Source organism: Pyricularia oryzae, chromosome 3, assembly GCF_000002495.2.
Source record: "Pyricularia oryzae 70-15 chromosome 3, whole genome shotgun sequence".
Taxonomy (NCBI): Eukaryota; Fungi; Ascomycota; class Sordariomycetes; order Magnaporthales; family Pyriculariaceae; genus Pyricularia; species Pyricularia oryzae.
Window position 1 is genome coordinate 673,960 of NC_017849.1, and position 25,107 is coordinate 699,066.

Sequence of the window (25,107 nt, forward strand, 5' to 3'; positions counted from 1 at the left end):
CGGGTGCGTGTACTGTATTCCTGGCGTGTGTGAGCGTTGTGTGTGTGCGTATCAGAAAGGTATGAGCCTTACCCTCGTATCGAATCTAGATCATAATTTCCTGCTTCCCTCCTTGACCTTTATCTTTTCTTGGCCCCCTCTTTTCGTTTTTGTTTCTTTGCGATTCCCACCTCCGCACGCTCGTTTTTTCTTGCGTGAGAAGCGAAAAACGTCCTGGTTGGGACGTGTCTTCGTTGTGGGAAGACAGCAGAAGAGGGAGAGAAAGAGAAAAAGAAGAAAGGGACGGGCGGCCCGGAACAGGCTATTTGGACACCATCCAAAAAAGACGGGCGCCAAAGCGGACACGGAAAGGACCAAGGGAAACAAACAGACAAGTCGAAGGTATTTGGGGTGATTACATCCTGTTGGATCTGATTTCCCATCCTCGACCTGATTTCGTACCGACCTCCGATTACGACGACCCAAAGACATCGCCATCAACCGTCAACATTGTTACCATCACCCCACGCTCATTACCCGACAACCTCGAGGTCGTTCGTTCGTTCGTTTATTTCGAGAAACTGCCCGGAAGCAGAGCATCAGCCGGACCGACCTGATTGTTTGCGTTGCGAGGACAACCTTCTCTTTCACACATTTTTCTCCTTGATCGATATTGATTGATTGATCAATCTCACCGACGCACGCTACAACAGAGGAACACTCGAATAGCCATCGACTGCGCTGAAGCCTGCCAGTACTGCACAGATCTCGAACAACGATGAGGACGAGAAGGAGAATGGACTGCAACCCAAATCACTCTTTCATCACAACATAAACTTCGACACTCGTTTAAACAAACACAGAGAGAAAGGAAGAAAAATACCACCACTGCTAAACGCTAAAGAAACGGGATTCAAACCCCAACGACGCTCGCTTACGTGCTTTTTTTTTTGTTCGGAGCCCAGCCTCAATTGGTTGCGCGGCCTATCGTAGCCAGCGCCACTTTCTGGTTCGTCCCAACTTGGCTTAATTGGGCCCAATACGAACTTTTGGCGGATCTGGTGATCCGAACCCTATAGACGTCACTCGTTTTATTTTCAGAACTCCGCCACATTCGCCTTTGGCGCGAAACCCATCCGCCATGACGGACCAGGCTCACGGGTCTTCACTCCTTCAGGCCCGTGAAGCTGCGCATCTGCGCCGTCACACCCACAATCACAACCGCATACATAGGAGGGAGACTGGAGACGATCACCACCGTCATTTGCACCAGCACCGCCGTCACCTCCAGCAACACAACCAGCACGTTCGTCCACATGCGGATTCACCCATCACACCGCCGCCATCCCAACAGCCGCAGCGTCGCCAACTCCCCGACGCTGTGGAGTCGATCATTACCGAAGTTGTGCGGACCGTCTCGGTCATCCAGTATGTCGACGGAGGTGGTTTACCCGTTGCAATCTCGACTGTCTTTTCGCCAGCGCTCACCCCGATTATCGACCCAATAACCGACATCACCGTGGACAATCCCCTGACCAACTTGCCGTTGCCGACGCTGCCTACGCCACCCGTACCGAAGCTAAGTTCAAGCAGTTCGGCGAGCGGAAATGGCAGCGGCGGCAGCGTAGGCGTCTCTCCCCCGTTGCAGACGGGTTCCTTGTCATCGTCCTCGCGATCGCTTCATTCGGTGACAGCCACTCCTTCCAGTGCACCGCCGCTGCCTACCACCCGACCAGGCATTTTCAACTCGACGTGTAGGTATCTGACGGGATCTAATTTAACGGTTTTTGTTTCTTTTTACTGACTCAGATCTAGCCTCTGCTCGACTCTTCAATAACACCACCATTCGGTCTCACTTCTTCAACAGCTCCAGTATTTCGGCGACGTCTCTATCAACCTCGACCTTGTCTGAGACCACCATCACATCTTCGACGTCAATATCCTTGACCTCAACATCTTTCACCACCTCACGAACGGCTGATGTAGCGGGCGGCTTCGTTCCCAACGGCGCCATCCCATCTCCGACTTCGGCTCCGACTCATGCAGCTGCCGGACCAGCATCGGCGCCCCCTCCCACGGAAACATTGGTAGGTGGTGTCGTAGGCGGCATCTGCGGCATGGCGCTTCTTCTTTTTGCCGTTGTCTTCATCCTTAGGTGGCGCAGACAGCAAATGGGCAATCATAAGATGCTCGCAGATGGAACAGGAAATTCGGGCGATGGCAGCAAAGGTTTCTCGAGCCGCATGTCGGAGCGGGGCATCCCGTTCGCCGTCCCGGCGGCGTTGGCAGCCCTATCTGGCAAGAAGGCGATAGCTCCCGCCGAGGGTGAGGAGCGAGGCTTTGTGCGCGTCTCGGGCCGCAAGCTCCCCTCGGTACTGCACCATGGCGGCGACGGCTACACGAACCCCTTCTCGGATCCGCGAGATAGCACCATATCGGGCGGCGACCAGTCCATCATGTACCGCGACTCGCAGATGTTCTTCTCCCCGCCGCTCGGCAGTGGGCCCGATTCTGGTTTCTCGCCCGGAGGAAGCAGACTCAAGCTGGGTTCGCCAATGCGGCCGGAGAGTGGCATCCCCGTAATACAGCCCGGGCCGGCCCGCACCCCTGTCCAAGAGGGCATCCCCGCATTCCCGGTATCCCCTCCCACCACTACGGCATTGAGGCCTCCTCCATCACCGCTTCCGAATCAGCGAGACCCCTTGGGGCGCAGCCATCCGTCTCAAGACGGGTCTCGCGCTTCAAGGCTGTCACAGTCTCGATTCACTGAGAACATGGCCTAACGGCGTGGCACACATGGGCTACGTCGAGAGGAGAGCTGCAGCAAAGCGTACACAATATATCAAGCGTTGATCTTTTGAATTTCTTCGAATTTCTCTTTATGCCTTCATTTCCTTTGTCGTGCGCATATACCTCTCACAGTTTTTGTGTCTATATCAGCACCACTTGGGGCCCAAAATTTTACATAATGTCTGGAATGCTTTTTTTGACCATTTAAAAAAACCACATGTCAGACGCCAATAACAAACACCCTTACTTGGATCATTCTCCTTTGAAAGGGCTTTTGTTTTTTTCGTTTCTGTTCTATGACAAGAAACTTGGAAACTGCCCAATCTCGAAGCATTTGGGCTGGCGTTCTCCCCTTTTTTGGTTGTTCATCTCTTGATTCAATTCTATTTGGTCCTAGGACAATTTATATCAAGGGATCTCTTTTCGTTTTTTTCTCTTCCTTTCATTACCTTTCTCCTCAGCCTGGATAGTCCTCGCTGGGTAAAAAAAAATGTCTTGGTTTTCTTGTTTTCTTTTTTTTCTTCTTTTCTTTGTTCCTTTTTCTCTCTTGTGATATTGGGAGGAAATCAATGCTAAAAAAGTCAAAAAAGAAAAGATAAAAAAAGGCATTTTTTTGCGAGGAAGGGACCTCTTTTTTACCCTTGTTTTTGTCTCCCCCTTTTGTGTACATAGGTCTCTGGTGACTATTGTCATACCAGCGAGGTTTCACAGGCAATGAAAGAACTGGTGGAGGATAAGCGGTGGAGGATGGGCGAGTGGTTACTGTCCTGTCTTCCCTTTGTTCCAGAGGTTGAGGAGGGTGAGAATATACTAGGTCTAATTCGAGTTGATCTCAATGAGGCTGTATTGTCCTCTCCCAGTCTACCTGATCTCGATGTGCCGGTTTCTACCAAAACTAGGTTCCGAATCAAGCCTGCAAAATCATCTACGTCTGTTCTCCTCAACTTACAAGTGTCATGTTTGCTTCTCATACCAAGTCCCGAATCTCAAAGCTAACGCACCCCCTCAAAAGCCACGACCGAAAACTCAAAAAGTTCAACTACCCGTCTTCCTATGCCACGCCCCTAAGCGCCATTCAAGGTGGACCGACCCTTGTTATCGATCAGCGTATAGCCTCGTCGCAGCTCTATTTTCTGCCAGGATAAATCCTGTTCATTTCCCGTTTCTCGAAAATTGATATAATTTTGTTCCCCTCAAAACACCATCATCAAGTAACACAGCAGGTCTCATGGGATGTGTCGAAGCTTCTCCATGACTGGAAAACACAGAACAACCATAGCAATGATTCTTCAGCATCCCTTCCAGAGCCTATGGGCAAAACGACACGTGCGAAAATGCTCCAAGAACTCCCCCCTTGAGAAACAGGCTGTCGCATCATTCCTGGGTGTGTAGATGTAGTGGCGCCCCTTCTCTGCGAACTTCCTGCAGCCGTCACAGCTGTAACGCTGCTCGATGATGCCCGAACCGCGGTCCACATGATGAATAAAAGTTGTGACCATGTATCTGTAACGAACGAATTTGCCCCACTGCGCCTCGAAGGCCTTGGATACAGGACCAGGGAAAAACGCGGACTTTGGCTCGACGTCAGGGAACTCCCGCGCAACGTCATCCTGGGTCACGAGGTTGTAGCGCTTGTTGCCACGGTACTCTCCGTGCAGGAACGGCCCCGTCAGCGACCGAGTGGAGGCGACGACCCTTCTAAGCCTGCGGTGCCGTATGCCGATCAGCTTCGCCACGGTGGTGGCCGGGGCGATGGAATAGCTCTGTTTCCTGCAACACTCAAGGCAGGTGGAGCAGCAGCGCTGCATCGAGGGGAGGAAGAGGAGGTAGCCGAACCGGTCGCAGGTGGCGCACTTTGGCGGGCCGTGCAGGACCCCGTCAAGGTCAACTATGGTGAAGGCAGTGATGTCGAGGCGCATGATTGCCCTGAAGCTCTCGAGGGCGTGTGTAGTGGTGTCTCGGTAAGCCTTGATTCCTGATACAATCTGGCGCGCCCGGCGGTTGGCCTGGCGGAAGCGGAAGAGTGCGATGATATCCATGGCGCGGCACACCTCAACTATGATTTCGACCGGGAGGACTTGCAGACAGCCAAGAGTTGTGGTGGGATCGGTCGTGAAGGCATCTGTGATGAAGGGTTGGACGAGCGCATGGATCCCGGGTGGTGTGGTGATGATGGGTCTGTCATAGTCTTCTCTATGGTATGACGTAAGGGCGAATATGATGTCCTCTTGGTGTTTGGCATCATCTGAAGCCATCTTCAAGTGAAGGATCCGTACCAACGATTGTAGAGAAAGGGTAGGGTGTCTCTACATCTACCTGATGGAACAGGCGGTCATTCAGCACACTGCCACTGGGATATGTCGGTTGTGGGCGGTATTTAGGCCTGCCGAAGTTTCAACTGGCATTGACAAATAAAGGATGTGAGAAGGGGAAGGTGCGATGGTTGTATCAATGGGTTCTCGTCTGCCTAGGGTCGGTTGCAGGCGTACTTTCCCAAAGTCATGGACCAACAGGCAAATTGCCGCAAACTCTGAGCCTACAATTTGTGACTGGCGGGGTTTTTTAATGAAGCCCTGGCTGTTTGCTGTTTTTTTTTTAACCCGTATAGGATCAGCTGGTACAAGGCAGGATGTGCTACTACCGAATTCTGGGGTTTATGGTAAAGGTGGAGGAAAACTCGGGCAATTTGTTTGCTGAAGTGAAACTATCGGTATAAAGAACCTACTTGGAGGCAGATTGAGAGCTTGAGATTGCAGTCCAAAGTTGTAGACCAAGGGCAGTCTGAAGTAAAAGTCATTGCCTGGGGTTGTTTCCAGTTTCTTTCGGTTCATGAATGAAAGTAAAGATCATTCCAATGTCGACCAGTTCTGAGGGTCTCATCAGCGCCCAGAGGCTGCTCCAAAATCAAGCATGATAAATTGAGTTGATCTGCTATTAGGGGAGCAAATGAAGCTTCTAGGTCTGCAAAGTTCACTCAATGAGCTTGTGTCACCTTCAAGACAGCATAGTTGCTTGCCACATCTAAAGAGCCCAGCTGTGGAGCGAGCCTAGAGGAGAACTTGATGCTGCTCTCATACTTGTTCCTACTGTCCACCCAGTTGATCAAAGCTCATGATACTCATCACTCTGTATTATCCTTAGATCTGGAGGGTAAGAAACACTCTACTGACCCCAACAAAGCCCTAACTGCTACCAAGGCAAAGTTGGAACAAAAACATATACACGCTGATGGCTCACGAGGTCAACGAACGTCACGAATGGTGAGCTTGTTATAATAACCAAATAGGAGGAATTATGTGCTGGTAATCTTGCGCAAAGATCTATCATGCGTGCCCCCGAATGGCTAGATAATTCGCTGACACAATACTTACAAGGAGCTCCGGAATACATGAAGATATATATGTATATCTGTCGGTCTCCTCACTAGCTTTGTGTGCAGCTTCAACATTATAACGGTTCGGCAAAGCATGAGCAGATAGCTGTGGCGTGTCACTCCCCAACACTATTTCTCCGAATCAGGAAACAGCTCTTGAAGGGAGAGGATACCAGTCAATTTATGTGGTTCAAGCAGGACGTCGATTCGCTAGAGCAGGTTTACATCTATGCTATGATCTGGCCGGTGTTGAACGACAGTCTATCTGCTCATAGATTTGGTAGAGTCGAACGGGCCGCTTCATTCGTCGCCATGTCCCAAGTATGCACAGTTCGCATCCTTGTGAAACAGAACCATAGTATGATAATCAATAAGGGACGGCAAGACTGCTGCATAAATATGGGAGCTGATTCGCGTCGGCAAAGAAGTTCGGAGGGATGATATGCAGAGATATCCCCAAACCTACCTTCAGGAGCTTAAGGAGTTCATCCATGATTTTGAGTCGATGCTTACCCATGGCGCATCTGCGGTCAAACTTTCCGAGATTGCATCTGGAAAAATCCATACAATGATGTGTATGCTCAAGGCATGGAATGCTCCAAGTAGTTAGATCAGCATTAAATTAAAGCCACGATGATGAACTGGTTGAAAAAAAAATAGAGTGGGAGGGCTTGTATCTATGTTGTTACTTTTGAGGCTTCCATTGGATATAAGCGCGGGGATGTACTCCGTACAATATGCCCTCTATGAAAGGTGGGGCCTGCCAATGCTTATCGCTCTTATCGGGTGACCGCCCGCCAAAATATTTTTCTCGCCGCCCATAGCAGCGGATCTCTACCGACCGGCGCAGATTGTGAGGCTTGTATCACCTTTGCGCATAACTTTTTCTACATCATTCCTTTATTTTCAAGGATCACCAAGAAGCTGCAAAGTCTTAAACCTGCACAAGAGACTACGCCTCCAAAAAGAGAGTCACAATGGGTCGCACAGTCAGACAAAAGCGGAAGAACCGTTCCTCGCGCCCCAAAGTCAAGCAGACCAACAGGCCCAAGAAGGCGCTGAACCCACTAGGGAACGATCTGATTGCGAAGAACTGGTCCGTCCTTCTGCCCGCATATCTCGTACATCTCAACCACACCGACTATTAGCCAGCTAACATTGAGATAATGAACGAATGCAGGAACAAGAAGGAAACCCTGACGCAAAACTACCGCCGCCTCGGTCTCCTGACGCGCCTGCAGGCCCCAACGGGCGGTGTCGAGCCCGGGCTGCGCGGTGCGGCCGACGACAAGAGTAACGCTCACGCGCCCCTGGGCCTGTCTGAGCGCAAGTCGACTGCGAGCAGCGCAGTGCGCGAGGTGCGCGTGAAGCGGGACGCCGAAGGGCGCATCGTTTCGGTCATCAACGAGGAGGCTTCGGCGGCGGCCAACCCGCTCGACGACCCGCTCAATGAGCTCGAGACCGACTCCGACTGGGAAGGATTCGGGTCTGACGACGAGGCGCCCACGGGTGACCGGGTCGTCGACCAGCTGGAGCGGATGGCGAGGGTGCCCAGGGTCAAGACGGTTAGGGGGCTGAGCGAGAGGGAGGTCGAGTGGTTGGAGAGTTTGGTGGCCAAGCACGGGGACAACGTCAAGGCCATGGAGAGAGATCACCGGTTGAACCCGATGCAACAAACCGCTGCGGACATTTCTAGGCGGTTGAGGAGGTTAAGGGGTGAGTGATTGTTTTGGTTGTTTCTGGTTTATTGTTTGTTTGCTTCGTTGATGTCTCTTTGATGCGGCATTGCACAGGCGTTTGGCGTTCGTTGGGATGGATCAAAAGCAAGGACTCAAGTTCTATTACTGTCGGAGACAGAGTTCTTGAACTTACAAGATGCTTGGGCTTTTTGGGGGTTCGAAACGAAAAATGTCAGGACCATCCTCCTACTCGGGCCTACCGGCGGCCCACGGTTTAACGACATATTTTACTTTTTACTTTGTGACTATCATATTATGGAAACACAATACTGGCACCGGTGATATAGTGTCACAAATGAGAGCTAGGGTTTAGGCTTGGAATAACCATGAGTGGGAGGATGTTATTGAAGGGCTACCGTTGCTGATGTGAGCTTGGTCTGGAAAGCGGTAGTTGGGGGTTACTTGGATGCGCCACAATGTCTGGGATGAAGATCATTGCCACGAGCAAAATATCAGAACCATCCCTTCGCACTACTACATACGTAATATTGCGAATATCAGATTCCAACTCGAACGATAAGAAAAACATGCTAGGTCTAGGAGAATGTATTTTTAGTCCTCCTGATTTCCTGGGGTAAGATAATAATTATATGGACGGTACATTAGGGGCGGGATCGCATGCAAGGTGCCGTCTTGGCAAAGCTGCCTACTGCGCTGAGTAGCTATTTAAGGTACGACAACGTCACAAAAATGGTTCAAGGAGGCGTTCATTGTCAAGACCATTTTTTCCTGAGTAGCACTGCAAAGTGAATTTGTCTGTGAAGCCCCCAGTCAAGCAGCCGCGCAACCCAATGAACAAGTTTGCTTTGCAGCGCATTCGGAAACGCGGCTTTTTGGTTCTTGAGAATAACATGTCCGAGGGTTAATGGACGCTTGGCGGGAACGTTGTCGTGAGACGAACCTGAAACTCTCAAGAAGGAGGGGCCGGGCTTTCCGACTGCCAAAACTGCCCCCACCAAGACCTTCCACGGCTTGGATTCTTTTTGGGCCTAGAAGTCAGTAGGAAATCCTTTCTTTTTTTCCCTTGGATGTGTGGCAGCGGAAATGCGTGTCTACCAGTAGATGCCCGAAATAGGAAATTTTCTTCTACCCCATACAGTAGCTTCCTTTAAGTGCTTCGTATGTCGACGACGATGGCCGCCCCAACAAAGAAGCCAGTTAGTTTTCGTAATGGAGGCCTCCCGATCGACGCTTTCCGGCAGAGCGCGCGCCCGAATGTGTATAGAGCCCCCCTCCCCGGCAATCAATACAAGGAACGATAATTCGCGTGAGCCGCCGTATCGTACCAGATATGCAAAGTCGCAGACTAGCATGGGAGAGGGGACAAGCTGACAGGCTAACGTGAAGTGAAACATTTGTATCTGTTGCTCGATGCGCTCTCTCTCGTATTGTTGGTGAATAAGGTACCTATTCATTCAAGAAGCATTCGACTCACATATCAAATGAAAACCCTGACTCCTAGCAAATCGAAGGGGAAAGAACCGGTCAGTAACTTTGGATGGAATCTCCGCCTTGTCTGGTGTTTTCACTTCATACAATGTGTACCTAGGTAAATAGGTAATCCATTAGTCGTATTATAGTACGGAGTACGGTGAGTGGCAACGTGGGTGTGGGGTCTATTGTGTTGAACATATTAGGTAGGATGAGGGGTATCAACCCCTGATACCAGCTCAAGTTAGCAAGGCAGCAGCGATCAGAATAGAATAGCTGCGATCCCTTTGCCTGCTTGGTGATTAGACCAAGAACTGCCAAGACTTGAGGTAGGTCGGGACGGGATGGATTGATTATATAGTTGGATGGGATGTATCTGGGTGTATGGCAATATTAGTACATCCATCTCATATTTTGCAGATACTGCGAAACTTAACCTTTCGCCGTTCGCCTTCTCGCGGGATAAACTGCCTCGAAGAGCTGAGCTGACCATTATTGTATCGGGAAAAGCATGAAGGAGCAAAAGAAGAAGCCATGTCGTTGTGATCGCACTATGCCTACCAAAAGTGATGTATGGCAACTTGTTTGAGACACCCATGTGCAGCGGCGACACCTTGTTGCTGAGAGCATGAGCCCAACGACGTCGGAATTTATGACCGAGAAAACATACAGCCCTGTTGCATTGAATGACAGTGGTTTCTTGCCAGGAACCAATCAATCCACTAGGGCCATCTTTCTCGAACAACACTTAAAGCTGGACAAGGATTGTGAAGATCAGGGTCACTGGACCTGTGTCGTCAGGGGAAGAGGGGTTCCCATAGCCTTGAGTCGGACTAAACTCAGTGTCGAGATGATATTGAGACTGCGTGAAGCACACCAATGGCCTCATGTCTGTCTGCCCAATGTAAACGGGCGAATAAGGCCAAAATTTGGGAGGAAACACATGAGATTATTGAAAAGAAAAAGAAGACAGCGAAGAACAAATGGATCAACGAACGAATGAAATAGTCAATAACAAACACAAGTTTGTTTTAAGAATTACCACCTTCTTAATCACTCACTACCTCTAACTAGTACTGTACAGTATTGTACTGTACGTAAGGGAACGGAATGACAAAAAAACATGGAGCTTCTGATGCAGCCTACCAGACCAGACCATCCCTGTCACTGTCACTTGAGGTCCAGGCTCTGACAGCCGCAATGCGATCGGGGCAGCGTTCCTGCATATCATGGATGGTGACGCTGTGATGCTTCATATCGGCGAAATGGTTGCTTGTAAGGTCGTGCGCACGCTTCGGTATAATTGATGCGAGGTACTTTTGCCTTGTCAACTTAACTATGAAGTTACGAAGTAAGGTACCCTACCTTATTCCAGACTGATTTTCATGCGTACCTTACCTACCTCCTTAGGTCACGACAAAGGTAGCAAGCAACAAACAGGGGCCATGTTCGGGTGGATACATGTGGTCAGACGGTTTTCTACAGAAGAGCTTCCTTTGACCCACCATGATCCCTGCAGTCCACGTAGGCTCCGTACAGTACAGTGCTCTACCGTAAGAGGAAGGAAATAGCATACCAGCCCGCGTCGTGTGCGCCCAGTCCTGTACTGTCCCGCCCTCCATGCCTCCGTCTCCGGCGATCAGGCTATTCATTCACCTACATACTTATGTAGTGTTCATACAGTACTTCATTGCCTTGTCCTTACAACCTCGTCTTGGCTGCTCGGCGTGTTGGCAAAGAGGCACATGCAAGTGCAAGAAAAACGACGTGTTGTGCTGGCATGGTCGATCGTGGTACCCCCATCCACCCATTGAACAAAAGCAAGCGATCAGAACCAACTCTTGTGGTCTCAGAGTCAATCTGTTTCTGTTATTGCCTGCTGTCGATAGCTCCCTCTCCTTGCTTCCACCAACCATTCTTTCCTTCCTGTCTAACCTGAGCCAAACCGTTTTTTTCTTTTCTTTTACATTCCTTTCCTTGCTTCTTCCCTTGCAAAGAAAACTGCCCCTCATTTGGTGTGCCGAGCTTCGTCTGACAGCCTGGTCAAGGCACTTAAGCTACTACAAGGTACTTACTATGTCCGGAGCTAGCCTAAGTCCAGGATACCTCGAAACTTATACCGGCCGAAGGAGCTGCTGCTGATAAATCCAGACCTTTGAAAACCCTTAGCAAACTCTTGGCTCTCTGCCCCCTTTTCCGACCTACCCCAAGACGACTGGGAGGCGTCATCAATTTACTCTTTCCACCCTATCATAAGCGCCGAAGCAGCAGTCAATCAACCTACCCGCCCGCCCGCCTGTTCCTGGAAAACTACCCAGCACTCCAATTTTGCGTCCTGTATTGTGCAAAAGCGACGCACACTACACCACCACCATCACCCTTCTCCAAAACCAAGACAACCTCCTGTGCCGCCAAGCAATTCAATTCCCGTGGACGCCTGCGCCAAAACTGAGACGGTGTGGGAGTACGCATGTAACCCCCACCCAGTAATTATAGAAACCACCATAAATTCGATCAAACCGCAAGCTGGCGTGTCTTGCCCTGTCGGCCTTGACTTTTTTGCTGCTCGCCCGTTTATGAGGTAACTACTTCAAACCTTTTTGCTATTATTTATTTTCCTTCGCTGCTCGCTTTACCGAAGTCTTCAAACCTGGACCAGAAAGACAGCTATCAACCAACGAAGCTAGTTCGTTGGTGTAGCTTCCTCGGCCCTTTAGACGCCACCCCGAAAACGGTCTTTGATTCTCGGCCTAGGCTAGACTTTGACTAACAACCTACTCGCAACTCCAAGTAAGGCCTGGCCCCCGGAGCCGACGCTCAAGCCCAACAAGATCATCGCGACTATAAGTCATTCTCCACTTGACAAGCTGCCGAGTGCCGAAACTATATACACCCATCGACGTCCCACACCTTGCTACGGGATATATCGACTGTTCTGAGGCTAGACACCCCGCACCACCGGGAAGATGGATCGCATGGGCTTTCAGATGCCCCCGATGGGGGCGCCGCCGATTATGAACCCTCCACCACAGATCTTTGGCGGCTACGATGGGATGCCGATGCAGCTCCCGCCCGACATGACGGCGCATATGTTTGCCGACCATAGTACACTCTTGGATGATGCCAACGAGGCCAAGAGGAGGAGGATCGCGAGGGTGAGTCTTGCTTCGTGACTGTTCCGCGCAGGCATCTTGGACCAGATGCTGACAGTTGTTTCCGACATCCCGCTGCAGGCTTGCGACATGTGCAGAAAAAAGAAGATCAAGTGCGACGGAAAACTCCCAGCATGCACACACTGCATCAACTATAAGACGGATTGTGTTTTTACACAGGTAGAGAAGAAGAGGAGTCCGCCCAAGGGGTACGTACCTTTATTATATATCTGGGGTCAGTAACTGCAAGCCCTTGGTGCTGACACCTTTTGATCTCGCAGTGCCAAGTATATCGAGGGCCTTGAGAATCGATTGGGGCGTATGGAGAGCCTGCTGAGGCTGTCTGGTTTGCTTGGAGAAGATGATGGCGCCACAGATCTCGGTACCCTTGAGAAGAGGCTGGCGGAGAAGAACCGCGAATCAAGACAGGCCTCGATGGCAGCCACTTCGAGCCCAACGTCTCCGTCGCAAACAGCATCGGGCCAGGATGGCTCCACGCCTCAGAGCGCTCTGGCATCCCCGGAGCCTAGGATGGACAAGGACAAGGACGAGCGAAGACCTTCTCTTACACCGGCCAAAAAGGAAGGAGAAGAACAAGAAGTAGAGACACTGTCAGAAATGATGTGTTCATTAGTTACGAATAACTCGGGCGAGACCAGATACATTGGTGAGTAGCGATTACGGATATCCCGGGTTTACCGCACTTTGCTGACACTCAATCCCAGGGTCCTCGTCCGGATTCTCCATCTTCTCGCCTCGTGGAATTCAATGGGTAAACGAGACGACAGGCGACAACTCTTTCCAACAGATGATCTCTGATGTTTCTATCGACGACCACAAATGGACAAACTGGAAGCCCGAGGTTTTCCAGGACTTGTTCCGGCGGCCAGTATTCATCCCTATCCCTCCCAAGCCCGAGGCCATGTCGCTTCTCAAGGACTATTTTGAGAATTTCAACTGCATGTTCCCGCTCTTTCACCAGCCGACTTTCATGCACCTGGTGGAGCGACAATACTCAAACGATCCTTACGAGGGATCTGGATGGTGGGCCAGCTTCAACTGCGCTTTGGCCGTTGCCCACAGACTGCGAGTGATGAGCAACCTGGTACCGCAGGAGGAGGACGACAAGGCATGGAAGTACATCAAGAATGCCATGGGCGTCTTTTCTGAGCTCACGATGCGAAACACTGATCTTTTGAGCGTTCAGGCGCTCTTGGCTATGGCCCTCTTCATGCAGGGCACGCCAAACCCGCAGCCGACATTCCTGCTTATCGCTACGGCCATCCGACTGTCGCACAGCATCGGACTTCACAAGCGCGCGACGGGCTTCAACATTAATCCAATTGAGCTCGAGCAGCGGAAGCGCGTTTTCTGGATAGCGTACATGCTAGACAAGGACCTCTGCTTGAGATCAGGGCGCCCACCAGCCCAGGACGACAACGACATGAACGTTGAGCTTCCAGATGCCGATCCGGAGGATAACATTGGTAATATTCCCTTGGCAGACGGCAAAGGTAAAATGAACCTATTCCGGGTCATGTGCGAACTTGCGGTCATCGAGAGCCGCGTGTACAACCGCTTGTACGCGACAAAGGCAACCAAGCAAACGGACGGCGAGCTTCTCAACACCATCGGCGAGCTGGACCAGGAGCTTGAAGATTGGAAGGATAGGATACCAATCGATTTTAGGCCGGAGCACGAAATCAAGGCCTCACACACCCCGCTGATGCTGCACGTCATTATTTTGCATTTTACGTACTACAATGCCTTGACAACGATCCATCGCATGTCGGTTCATCACGGCTACTGGAACAGCAGGTTATCAAACTACGCGATTCAGGGGCTGAATGCGAAGCCGCTCAACCCCAGGATCTTCTCATCGGCGGCTTTGTGTTCTGCTGCAGCAAGGGCCTCGATTTCCCTGCTCAAGTACATCCCGCAAGGTGATATGTCGGTCATCTGGTAAGTTGCTTGTCTCCCTTTTTTCTAAGTTCTTGGACATGGTGTCCACTGGCAAATTGGCAGTTAATTAACTTGCAAGCAGGCTCATCCTTTACTTCCCTGTATCGGCACACGTCACGTTATTCGGCAACATCATTCAGAATCCACTAGACCAACGCGCACGGTCTGACGCTCGTCTGATGAGTGTTGTCGTTCAATTTCTATCTACCCTTGGCGCAGAGGCGGAAACAGGTGGTGTGCACCGCATGTTGGCTGTGTGCAACGAATTTGAGCGCATCGCCAAACTGGTTATCGACAAGGCGGAGAAAGAAAACGCCGGGCGCCGCAAGCGAAAGAACAACGAAGTCACGGCCAATAACAGTAACAAATCAAGCAGCGGTAACAGGGAACAGCAGTCGACGCCACGGCCGCAGAGCAGCTCGGCGCACACTCCTCGCGCACAGCATGTCGTATACACACCTAACGGCAGCCAGATGTCGCCCGCGCCGACGCATAGCAACCACAGTACGCCGTACCACGGCGGTCGGATGAGCAACCAGTCCAGCCCGGCCATGACGCCAAACCATTGGCCGCCACCGGGTGACTACGTACCCGGCAGTGCAGGCATGGAAGGCATGGAGTATGGTGGGAACGTCAACTTTGCCGAGATGACTGGCTTTACGGCCGACATCAGGCAAAGTGTTCCGCCGGCGACGGCTTACTTCACCCAGCCGCACCTGCCGCCCGACCTGTACTCGCTGCCAGTGAGTCTGGACTGGGACTGGGCCGAGATGAGCGGAGGCGCTTATCCCAGTGTGGAAAACGGTGCCGTCGGGGCTATGGGGCTTGGGCAAGGAGCACCGCCGCATGGAACGCAGCATTGAGTAAGCAACATGGCTTTATGACACACCGAGAGGTTTTATATGATTGATAATGTGTTTATTTTGTCTTTGACTTCATGATTCGTCTTCGTTCTATTTTTATTCTTGTTTCACGATGAGTTATATCCCAATTAGGCTGGCATAACATGAGGTGTTTTTCATTTTTTTTTTATTCTATACAGAGTGCGTCATATTCCCTCGCTTTTCCACTCGTTGAACATACCGTTTCTCGTGTTATTGTGTGACTAGTTGGGTTTTGTCTATTTTCTACATCTTCATTATCCGGAATGAAAGACACAGCATACGGTCTCACCTCGCTAAATCCCGCTTTCACCGCCCGGTCTGTACCAAATCTATTATAACAGACTTCTGTCATTGAAAAAATTCGTCTTTGTACTTTTTCGTCAGGTAAATCTATAATATTTTCATATCAGAATAATGTTCAGATGTCAAAATACCAGCAGAATACAGGATGGATGATAGTTCCTATAGCAAAAATGTGTATAATAAAGCCTCACAAAAGCTTGGCTTGATCTGTTCTGATCTTTGACGACTTAATCTACATGGCTGCTCAAACACGTGGTAATCTACAACGGCGAGATGATGTGACGGATGACGCCCTATACAGCGAGAAGGCAGCAAAATAGGGGCTCTGGCCTTTCCACGAGACGTGCAATCATTTTATACTCAAAGCGCTCATTTCGCATCCATGAGACCAGAAATGGAATTTCCGCTGTTAACTCTCGCACAAGTATTTAAGTTAAATAGGAAGAGTGGCAGGCTTGGTATTGCATTTAAAAATGGTCCTCCTGAGAAATCCAGTGCAGACGACTGAGTATGTTGTCCCACCTGAGAAGTAATTCCTACAAGGTAGTCGAACACCAATCGATGCCAGTACCTGATTACTCCTCCCGTCACTAGGTAGATACAGAGAACAAGGGTAGTTTAACAGCCCAAACAAGATAGCCACACAAACCGCTCTAGCCAAAGATTATCAAGTATCGCTGAACCACACTTCCACGCGGGACATCTCGGTCCCCCAGAGATGTCTTCCAGATATCCTCTTAACTGCTGCGTCCGAGCAGGGGCAGATTCAAGCAGTATGTCAGGCGCTGATACCAAAAAAGAAAACCTGCTTTATGGGCAAGAAAACAAGAAGAAATGGGTTTCTGCGCTCAGTTGTCATCCTCAAGCGGCCCATCAACTACCCAAACACCCCTTTCACTCTCAAAATGCGACCCGCGCGACAGATTGTAGGGGGTAAAGTCAGCGTCACGGGAGCCAGGACCCTCCTTGGAGGCCGCAGCGGAACCACCTCCATTGGCGGCGACTGCGTCGGCAGTCCTCAGATAAGACAGACTCTTGCGCGCCCTGTTGGGCTGGTCGGTGAGGCTCCTCGCGTCGGCTGGCGCCCTCCAGCGGCGGGCGTCATCGCCGCCCACACCGGCCGACCTGCCGTGGTTCGTGACGGAGGCGTCGAAATGCACGCGTGGGGAGACCTCGCCGTATCGTGAGTGCTGCGTATGTTTGCTCTCAGTCTCGTGATTCGATGGGCGGTCTTTCCAGAAGGACATGGGGGCGTCTAGAGGCAGTGGCGATTGCATGATTGTACTGGAAGCTAGGGAGTGGCTATCGCTTTGTGGTTCGGGCATGCCGCCCTCGAGGACAGCAAAGGCGCCCCTGGGCGTCGTCGGGTCGACGTCTTGAAGCGAGGGGCTGCAGGGGCTCCGATAGTCCACGCTCGGTCTGGCAGTGTCCAGGCTGTCTATCCTCAGCCGGTCGGGGTTCCGCCTTGTTTCATGGTCGCAGGGCCCGGGCTCCTGCGACGGCAGGGCGGCCTTGATGGCTTCGAGAGGCGGCCGCAGTATTCCAGCAAGGTGCTCCAGCTCAAAATCCCTAGGCGGCAAGACGCCGCCGCCGTGACGGTTCCGTCGCCAATAAAAGTGGAGGAAGACCCAATGCGCAATCAGCAGCACCGGGGCGAAGATCAGGAGCGCTATGCTGAACCCAAGGATTGTGTGGCGCGGCAGTATGGTCTGGTTGGTACTGTCTTGGACGGTCGTGATCAGGATCCAGAGGAAGTAAGAAAAGAGTATGATGACAAACACAACGGGGCCGAGAAAGTGCACTATATAGTAGCAGACAAGCTCATGTTTTTCATCGTAGTTGTTTGGCATTTGGGCACGCTTGGGGGATGCTGTCTTGTTCGGATCGGTACTTGAGCTTTGCAGGTTCCTAGACAATGTGGAAGCTGTTAACATGCGGAGATTGCTTGAACAATCCTTGATTTGGTGTTGCGAGCATGTATGTGCTTTTATCTAGGAGTCGTCTTAGTGTTTACTGTTACCGGCCTCGCATTGTGAGGTGACACCCGTTCTGGCCGAGTCCAGCAACTCTAAGTCAAAGAAATAGAGCTGGCTCGATGATTCTGTAAACCAGGTTCATCGCCGCGGCTTTGTGGGTTTTTGAGCCGTATTGTTCTTGTCTTTCAAGAGAGGATCAGGTTTGTGGTCCACAGCTTGCGATATTCTTCAAAGTTAACAAAGCAGCCTCGGGACCAAAAGAAGAGAGCGGTCAATATCCGGAAGAATTAAGTGGCCACCTGTTTGGGTTGGCTGCATAGTTAAGTCTTTGGTTATGTGTGGGAAACAAGGGAATGTGACTGAAAATGTAGACAAGTGGACAAACGATACGATCCCTGTACTGGTCTGGGTCAAGCTGCTGATAAAACATTGTATTCTTGACTTTAAAAAGAAATGGGATTGTATGTAGTCTGAACCGCATATGCTCGCTAGCAATCTTTGCATGTAATGTTTTGAATCAAAGGCATTAAACATAAACGTGATAGGATATACAAAGAAACACCAAAAGAAAGAGGGAAAGAAGATTGGGAATAAAATCATCAATCAAGGTGCTGCCCACTATTGCAGGCAAACAAAATAAGCCTCAGAAGAAGTCAGGGTATTCGGAATTGTGTGGTCCTCTTGGTGGCGGCTGCTGCCTTGGCAGTGGTCGCGACAGGCTCACTCTAGTCTTTGCGAAGAAGGTGCTCCGCTGAGACGCCCTCGTTGTGTTCCAAAAGCTGAAAGAAACGGGCGATGCCGGCAGCTCAACTGGAGAACACTCTTGCGTGACCTGCGCAGGAGTCTTGTTGCGGGAGGGCGGAACGGTCTTGCGGCGCGGCACCCGCCTACACTTGTCCAGATCGAGGTGATATGGGGCATATGCAGGAGGAGGGGGTGTTGGCATCTGATCAATGTGTTCGCCCCTTTGTAAGTTTCGACAAACCCATGATGGGAGAAAGCGCCGATGCCGTTGATGTTTCTCTTGACTGTGACGGTGCCCGAGTCTTGACACAGACTCTGAAATCCGATATTTCTTCCATGCTAGGCACAGCATCACCCCGATCATGGCAGCGGCGCCCAGAGCAGAACCAACGGCAATGCCGACTGTAGATGAGTTTGTTTGTTTGCCGCCGTCACCTTCAGTCTGTGCTCCTGTGGTCTGTTCCGGGGCAGAGTCTGCGGCCGTAGTGCTTGGCGCCTTCGTCGGGCTCGTGCTTGTTGCCGTTGCCGTCGGCAGAGTACTACTGCTGCTGTCTGTTTGCGTCCGGGAAAAGAAATCGTCGCTTTTCTTCGCCTTCAAAGACCTCTGGTCTTTTTCTAGAACGCAGACTGTCCCATTCTGACCGCAAGAGTAACCAAATGGACAGCAAGTTTGTTCTCCCGAGCTGTCCTTGCCGCAACTCGGTAGTTTATAGTCAAGCGCGCTAGAGACTATCGGGGCGTCGGGGAATTGCTCAACGTCTAGCCAGTTGATGTTGCATGACCTCGGCATGATGACACTGCAACTGCCATCTGGGCAGCAGAGGGCTGTCGTAGCGCCGGCTAGTATTTTGCAGGTTGTTGTCTTGTCGCAGCAAAAGTCGATAGGGAAGTTTCGGGAACAAAGCGACTGCCCAGGTCGACGACAGGAAGCGGAAACCTGACGTTTGATACGTGGGATGGAACTGCGTACCGGGCTCTCACCCGGGAGGCCGAGGTGGATGGGGGTTGCTATACTGATAGCCTCTGATGACTCTGATTCTTTATTATGAGACGATGGCAAGACTGGTGTTTCTGGGGGATGTAGGATGGACGCTTCCGAGAGAGCAAGAATGGAAAATGATTGCAAAAGAAAAAAAGCCAACATGTTTGGTTTGCAAGAAAAAGAAACACAGCAAGACTGCTAAGAGGCAAAGTTGAATATCAGGTATTAAAAATCTAGGTATCTCGAGGCGATAGACTGCCACGCAATGTCAAGCAGGCAAAATGAACAAGCATGATAACCAAAAAAAAACTTGGGGGCGGATTTCATTGCCCATATACATAAAGGGGCATCTGTTGCCCACGGCGTATACCTCCACCATAGTGCGCGGTCCAGGAAGCGGTCTAGTAGATAATCTTGACCCTCAGAGCCGCAACAACAACGAAAACAGCGCCTTGGAGGCCAGCGCACTGAGAATCCGCGGCAGGGGCTATGTTCGGAGTCTGCCTCTAGACAAGGCAAACCTGGCGAGCGCGGCAGATTCCATCCCAAAAGCGACCAATCGAAGCGAATGGTTTACCGCGAGCGCAAGGAGGGTTCGAGATATGCATGCGGGGGCGAGCAGAACCCAAACTGTCGGGTCCATGTCTGAGGAGCCAGCAGAGGCTCTATCTCCGGCAAGCGGGACACATGTGCTAAGTTAGTATCTTGTTCCCAAGTTCGTTCGGGTCTCACTTTATGCGGCCGGGAGCGTTGGCAGATGGCAAGCGCCGAACGAGTATTGACCTCCCTGTTATGGGTTCAACCGAGCCCCACATTACCACGTCGACCCGGCGCTTACAGTACGCCATGCAGGAATTCAAGAGGGGACTTTGCCGACAAGCGCGCTTGAGTTTTAGCGGTGAACGTGGAAATGGGCTGTGGAAACGCCAAAGATATAACACAGGTTGTTAATTGAGCGAGAGAATGGAAAAGGTCAGTTACTTTGTTGTTTGCCGCCCTTCGTAGCCCGCACGCGGTCGAAGAAAGCTCTTCCATGTTTCTCGCGTCCACTTTGTAGGACAGAGCACGAACCGGCTTGCCGGGTAATTACCTGCCCATGCATGGATGGTGGTGGGTTCCAGTTTTTGGTCGGGAATATGTCACGTGAATTCGGTATTCGGAACGCCAGAAGAGGCCCAGACCCATATTGGTGCGGTTGGTCAATGTAATCAATCAGCAGCTCGATCATGTTTGAGATGCCGAGAGGTGCGTGCATCTGAATCGTCTTGGTATTCACCAAGAAAACCAAACCGGCGGGCAGCTTACCCATCAACCAGCTAGGCGGGCCTTGGGTATTCCTGCAATCCTCTCCGCAGCTTCTTGAAGTACAAGAATAAATTCACCATCTGGTGCAATTGATGTGATAATGTCACACCTTTTGGCACGTCGATTACTGTGTGGTGTGGCTAGGCCTTCGTTCCACACCTGGACCCGGACACCGACCTTGAACAAACAAGCAGTTCGACATCTGAAAAGCGTCGCTTCAAAAAATGCAACTGAGGCCACGACCAGTCCTGTCAAGCCACCTGACAATGTCAGATCATATATGCAGCCTATCGTCGACATTAGACACCCAAACTTCATCACTCTTCCAGCCCAACATCTTCGAAGAGCGCGAAATATAGAAGAGCCTCCTCTGCGGGAAAAATTGTTCGTCAAAGCCCACCCGGTTGGATAACAATCCTGACCACACTATAGCCGTTTTCCTCGCTATTGTTGGTATCATGCTGATCCGTTTCTACAGATCAAACTTTTGGCTTCGGTAAGGCGTCCTCTGGGCTTTTTCAGCGAGCTTGGCTGGCTAGATAATAACCCGATTCACTGTTGTGCAGTGACAACTGTCGCTGTACCGAGTGTGTGAACCAGGATACTATGCAGAAGAACTTTGATACGTTTTCCGTAGGTACTCTACTCCTGGTCACATTGCCAGGTTTTGACAAATTTCCCCCAAGCCCTATTCGACACTGATTGATGGTTTCGGTTTGGTGACTACAGATCCCCCATGATGTACGTCCCGTTGCCGCTGGTATTGAAGGCGACAATCTGGTCGTTACCTGTAAGTTGCTCCGGACGCCAAACATCTCGTGCACAAATGGTAGGCCCGCGCGGACTCTCTGACTCTTGCCACAAATCTCTACCACAAGGGGACCACGAAAACCACCGTAGCGTCTATCCGCTAGACTTCATATACAACTACATATTCTCCCACAAGCCCCAATCTGCATTTCATAGGTAACTTGACCATTCTCAGACTCAGCCACTCTACTAGTCTCGATGTCGAGTTACTAACCGAATCCCGGAGCTTCAAGTCAAGTCCAATGGACTGCCCCCGATGTCCAAGATAATCCTCCGACAGTTCCATTTGATGAGGTCATGAACCCGGACTCGGAGGAAGGAATTGCAAAGTTGACCAGGTTAATTGTAAGCTCCTTGACCCCATGATTATTAGCTAGATTGGTAACTATTGACACGCAGATTTGTTAGCAAATATATGGCTTCGCCTTTGTGTCCAACACTCCTGTGTCTCCCGACGAGACAAAAGTATTGCTAGAGCATATTGGCCCAATCCGCAATACACACTATGGCGGCTTTTACGACTTCATCCCAGACCTGGCCCTGGCTGACACGGCCTACACAAACCTTGCCCTTCCTGCCCACACCGACACTACCTACTTCACTGAACCCGCAGGCCTGCAGGCTTTCCACCTGCTCTCTCACCACCCTCCTCCATCAGCTCAGTCGGGCGCGGTAGCCGAAGGTGGCAAGTCGCTCCTCGTTGACGGCTTCAAAGCGGCTTACATCCTGCGCAAAGAAGACCCGCATGCATTCGAGATCCTGAGAAAGCAAGCCATACCCTGGCATGCTAGCGGGAATAAGGGCATCGCCATCAGACCAAGCCAAAATTTCCCGGTACTGGAAACGGCGCCATGGCGTGTGCGATGGAACAACGACGATCGTGGGGTGGTGCCTTTTGGGGGAGAATCACAAGATGCAGACCTTGGGAATCAAGAGCTTTGGTACGCGGCGGCAAGGAAATGGAACGAAATCATAAAGAGGAAGGAGATGGAATACTGGGTGCAGCTTACCCCCGGTAACGTACTGAGTAGGTTACTATCCGACTGGGGTTGAACGTCAAGCTCGCAAATGACTCCCAGTCCTGCAACTGCTGACCTAAACATTCTCCAAACTGCAGTATTCAACAACTGGCGAGTCCTCCACGGTAGGAGCGCCTTTGAGGGTGTCAGGAGGATCTGTGGAGGTTACAGTAAGTTTGTTCACACACTCGGCTGAATGGGTGCGAGTTTGCTGGTTTCAATGCTAAACATTATCTTGCAGTCAACAACGACGATTTCATATCCCGCTACAGAAACACCAACTTCTCTCGAGAAGAGGTCCTCCGGCAGGTGATTGGATGAAGGGTTGGGTTGGATTTACGGAGTAGAGTTGGTGCAGACAAAGCGTGCCATTCGGGAAAGACCATTCGGGAAAGGCCATCCTCATGCCCGATCACGATTAAGCTGACCTCAACAGAGATGGCACGAGATAAGCAAGCACCAATTGCTTTTCAGAAAACTTGGTTACTGCTTGCAGAAAGTTGGTGCCAAGCATTACCTTGTTCATGAATCAGGGGCATTATAAGTTCCCCGCAGTCAGTTTGGAGCCCCTCCAAATTTGATCGCCCACCCACGTTCACCACCCATCTGGTCTTACAGTGAGTGTGGTACGAGACCTATTCTAGAATAGAACGAGATCTACAAACCTACTACCACCACCACCAACACAAGCCTTGGCGCACTTGGAGTGTTATTGATTAGATGCTTATTCTCTTGCAATTCATGGATGCCAATGTTTTTCTATCAGCAACCAGCAGCAATAAACTTGACGAGTCGCCGGTAAAACTCAATGACTTGAGACGAAACATTACGAACGAAATCCTTGGGCTGCATCTAAGCGCTCCACTGTAGACGTCATCGCCCGCCATGTGTAGCACGCCCGTGAAAGAGCATGTACTGCTGCGGGTGCTCTTCCCTTCTTGTACTGCCACGTCTCGTAGTGGGCGATTGTATGGATCTCGCTGAGGACCTGTTTGGCTCATCCCACCTTTTGCTGTGGTATCTGGCCTATTTCTAGAACTTTTCAATTCTTTTTCTTTTTCTTCTTTTTTTACTTTCCCTACCTAAACAAACTCCCCTCTGCTTCTGCCGTAAAACCAACCTGTTTCCTGCAATTCCCTCAAAGCACACCTGTCCAAAGAAATTTGACCACTACGGAGTATAACAAACACACACGCATATACCCACATCAAGAAGAAACATACAAAAAGAAGCAAAGATGGCGGAAACAATGAAGGACGGCAAGTTTCCCCACGACAACATGGTGGCGCCCAAGTCGAACCGCGTCATGCCCCTCTTCTCGCTCAAGGGCCGCACCGCCATCGTGTCTGGTGCTGGTGCCGGTATCGGGCTTGCCGTGGCGGAGGCGTTTGCCGAGGCTGGCGCCAACGTCGCCATCTGGTTCAACAGCAACAAGGAGGCGCACGAGCGCGCAAAGGATATCGAGCGCGAGTATGGTGTTACTTGTACGTATTAGTGGTGATCTTGTTACTGCCACAACCCTTTTCTCTTTTTCTATTGGGCAGATTAGCCCGCTTCGATTTGCTTCTTTGACGCCGCCGTCTACGGGACCTCAAGGATCTATTACAATGCACATTCTGCAGTAATACTAGAGACTAACATCCCCGATAGGCAAGGCATACCAAGTCAACGTGACGTCGTACGAGGAGGTTGAGAAGGCGATCAACCAAGGCGTCAAGGACCTCAACGGCCGCCTCGACGTCTTCGTAGCCAACTCCGGCGTCGCATGGGAGCAGGGCCCCCTGATAGATGGCGGGCTGGACCACTACAAGAAGGTCATGACGACCAACATGGACGGCACCATCTACTGCGCGCGGGTAGCGGGACAGCACTGGCGCAGGCAAAAGAAGGAAGGAACGACCATTGACGGCAAGCCGCTCGAGAACTACACGTACGGAAGCTTCATCGCGACAGGCTCCATGAGCGGCCACATCGTCAACGTGCCGCAGTTGCAGACGGCATACAACGCGGCCAAGGCCGGCATCATCCACATGTGCCGCAGCTTGGGTGTCGAGTGGACCGGGTTCGCCAGGGCAAACTCAGTGTCGCCGGGCTACATCAACACCGAGATCTCGTCCTTCGCCCCAGCGGAGGTCAAGAACGCCTGGAAGGACAAGATCCCCATGGGCAGGGAGGGAGAAACCAGCGAGCTCAAGGGCGTCTACTTGTACCTGGCATCAGATGCGGCGTCGTACACGACCGGAACGGATATCTGCGTTGACGGTGGTTACGCGGCGCCGTGATTGGGTGGGAGACTGTAATGAGGTTGGGGGATACTGTTAAATGTAGAGTGAGGGGCTTGATTCTATTGGCTGAGTTGGGTTTTGAGGGGAAAATGAGTGTGGTAGTAGGGATTACGAGATACCAGCTTAATGTCCAGAGAGATAAGATACCTATTCCAAGCGTGACTTGTTACCATGGCAAGGCTGACTGTTTCAGACGACTCAAGAGTTCGACCGATGTGTGTGAGGTCATTGATTCCGTATCGTCACTGAAAACAAAAACTAGCCAATGGCAGTATACTTTTTTTCAATCTGGAAGGGGGAGAAAAAAGAAGGACGGTACCGATGGAAGTCAACCCCAATGTACGCCATGTCCATTTTAGGGGGAGCTAAAGTC

General features: G+C 51.0%; 9 protein-coding genes across 9 annotated transcripts; 6 read left to right on the plus strand and 3 right to left on the minus strand.

Moving 5' to 3' along the window:
* Positions 1 to 192: 192 nt before the first annotated feature.
* MGG_07447 (uncharacterized protein) lies at positions 193 to 3,729 on the plus strand. Its single transcript, XM_003711297.1, has 2 exons — positions 193 to 1,733; positions 1,795 to 3,729. The coding sequence occupies exons 1-2, from the start codon at positions 1,121 to 1,123 to the stop codon at positions 2,760 to 2,762; spliced, it is 1,581 nt and encodes a 526-aa protein (XP_003711345.1). The 5' UTR covers positions 193 to 1,120; the 3' UTR covers positions 2,763 to 3,729.
* Positions 3,730 to 4,034: 305 nt separating this feature from the next.
* Positions 4,035 to 5,024, minus strand: MGG_07448 (uncharacterized protein; the record flags this gene model as incomplete). Its single annotated transcript, XM_003711298.1, has 1 exon — positions 4,035 to 5,024. The coding sequence occupies one exon, from the start codon at positions 5,022 to 5,024 to the stop codon at positions 4,059 to 4,061; it is 966 nt and encodes a 321-aa protein (XP_003711346.1). The 3' UTR covers positions 4,035 to 4,058.
* Positions 5,025 to 6,977: 1,953 nt separating this feature from the next.
* Positions 6,978 to 8,597, plus strand: MGG_07449 (uncharacterized protein). Its single transcript, XM_003711299.1, has 2 exons — positions 6,978 to 7,238; positions 7,323 to 8,597. The coding sequence occupies exons 1-2, from the start codon at positions 7,120 to 7,122 to the stop codon at positions 7,864 to 7,866; spliced, it is 663 nt and encodes a 220-aa protein (XP_003711347.1). The 5' UTR covers positions 6,978 to 7,119; the 3' UTR covers positions 7,867 to 8,597.
* Positions 8,598 to 10,944: 2,347 nt separating this feature from the next.
* On the plus strand, positions 10,945 to 15,856 carry MGG_07450 (fungal specific transcription factor domain-containing protein). Its single transcript, XM_003711300.1, has 7 exons — positions 10,945 to 11,379; positions 11,464 to 11,893; positions 12,104 to 12,467; positions 12,546 to 12,673; positions 12,746 to 13,131; positions 13,190 to 14,426; positions 14,509 to 15,856. Exons 3-7 carry the CDS (start codon positions 12,279 to 12,281, stop codon positions 15,287 to 15,289), a joined length of 2,721 nt encoding a protein of 906 aa, XP_003711348.1. The 5' UTR covers positions 10,945 to 11,379; positions 11,464 to 11,893; positions 12,104 to 12,278; the 3' UTR covers positions 15,290 to 15,856.
* Positions 15,857 to 16,461: 605 nt separating this feature from the next.
* Positions 16,462 to 17,484, minus strand: MGG_15204 (uncharacterized protein; the record flags this gene model as incomplete). Its single annotated transcript, XM_003711301.1, has 1 exon — positions 16,462 to 17,484. Exon 1 carries the CDS (start codon positions 17,461 to 17,463, stop codon positions 16,462 to 16,464), a length of 1,002 nt encoding a protein of 333 aa, XP_003711349.1. The 5' UTR covers positions 17,464 to 17,484.
* A 649-nt stretch (positions 17,485 to 18,133) lies between these two features.
* Positions 18,134 to 19,171, minus strand: MGG_07452 (uncharacterized protein). The gene has a single exon (XM_003711302.1). It carries the CDS (start codon positions 19,121 to 19,123, stop codon positions 18,233 to 18,235), a length of 891 nt encoding a protein of 296 aa, XP_003711350.1. The 5' UTR covers positions 19,124 to 19,171; the 3' UTR covers positions 18,134 to 18,232.
* Positions 19,172 to 19,596: 425 nt separating this feature from the next.
* On the plus strand, positions 19,597 to 20,204 carry MGG_16638 (uncharacterized protein; the record flags this gene model as incomplete). Its single annotated transcript, XM_003711303.1, has 3 exons — positions 19,597 to 19,695; positions 19,764 to 19,908; positions 20,032 to 20,204. 3 exons carry the CDS (start codon positions 19,597 to 19,599, stop codon positions 20,202 to 20,204), a joined length of 417 nt encoding a protein of 138 aa, XP_003711351.1.
* A 329-nt stretch (positions 20,205 to 20,533) lies between these two features.
* Positions 20,534 to 23,284, plus strand: MGG_07454 (trimethyllysine dioxygenase). The gene is made up of 9 exons (XM_003711304.1): positions 20,534 to 21,004; positions 21,099 to 21,116; positions 21,187 to 21,253; positions 21,350 to 21,410; positions 21,499 to 21,586; positions 21,664 to 21,775; positions 21,839 to 22,457; positions 22,548 to 22,619; positions 22,691 to 23,284. Exons 1-9 carry the CDS (start codon positions 20,721 to 20,723, stop codon positions 22,768 to 22,770), a joined length of 1,401 nt encoding a protein of 466 aa, XP_003711352.1. The 5' UTR covers positions 20,534 to 20,720; the 3' UTR covers positions 22,771 to 23,284.
* Positions 23,285 to 23,407: 123 nt separating this feature from the next.
* MGG_07455 (sorbitol utilization protein SOU2) lies at positions 23,408 to 24,955 on the plus strand. Its single transcript, XM_003711305.1, has 2 exons — positions 23,408 to 23,933; positions 24,100 to 24,955. The coding sequence occupies exons 1-2, from the start codon at positions 23,687 to 23,689 to the stop codon at positions 24,729 to 24,731; spliced, it is 879 nt and encodes a 292-aa protein (XP_003711353.1). The 5' UTR covers positions 23,408 to 23,686; the 3' UTR covers positions 24,732 to 24,955.
* Positions 24,956 to 25,107: the final 152 nt, after the last annotated feature.

Bases quoted from the DNA above. Each gene is read 5' to 3' on its own strand.
- MGG_07447 (XM_003711297.1), top strand. From the start codon at position 1,121: ATGACGGACCAGGCTCACGGGTCTTCACTCCTTCAGGCCCGTGAAGCT. The intron at 1,734-1,794 runs GTAGGTATCTGA...ACTCAGATCTAG, and splicing joins AGGCATTTTCAACTCGACGT to CCTCTGCTCGACTCTTCAAT.
- MGG_07449 (XM_003711299.1), top strand. From the start codon at position 7,120: ATGGGTCGCACAGTCAGACAAAAGCGGAAGAACCGTTCCTCGCGCCCC. The intron at 7,239-7,322 runs GTCCGTCCTTCT...GAACGAATGCAG, and splicing joins GATCTGATTGCGAAGAACTG to GAACAAGAAGGAAACCCTGA.
- MGG_07450 (XM_003711300.1), top strand. From the start codon at position 12,279: ATGGATCGCATGGGCTTTCAGATGCCCCCGATGGGGGCGCCGCCGATT. The intron at 12,468-12,545 runs GTGAGTCTTGCT...ATCCCGCTGCAG, and splicing joins AGAGGAGGAGGATCGCGAGG to GCTTGCGACATGTGCAGAAA. The intron at 14,427-14,508 runs GTAAGTTGCTTG...ACTTGCAAGCAG, and splicing joins GGTGATATGTCGGTCATCTG to GCTCATCCTTTACTTCCCTG.
- MGG_07452 (XM_003711302.1), bottom strand. From the start codon at position 19,123: ATGCCGAGGTCATGCAACATCAACTGGCTAGACGTTGAGCAATTCCCC.
- MGG_07454 (XM_003711304.1), top strand. From the start codon at position 20,721: ATGTCACACCTTTTGGCACGTCGATTACTGTGTGGTGTGGCTAGGCCT. The intron at 21,776-21,838 runs GTAAGCTCCTTG...CAGATTTGTTAG, and splicing joins CAAAGTTGACCAGGTTAATT to CAAATATATGGCTTCGCCTT. The intron at 22,620-22,690 runs GTAAGTTTGTTC...ATTATCTTGCAG, and splicing joins GAGGATCTGTGGAGGTTACA to TCAACAACGACGATTTCATA.
- MGG_07455 (XM_003711305.1), top strand. From the start codon at position 23,687: ATGGCGGAAACAATGAAGGACGGCAAGTTTCCCCACGACAACATGGTG. The intron at 23,934-24,099 runs GTACGTATTAGT...CATCCCCGATAG, and splicing joins GCGCGAGTATGGTGTTACTT to GCAAGGCATACCAAGTCAAC.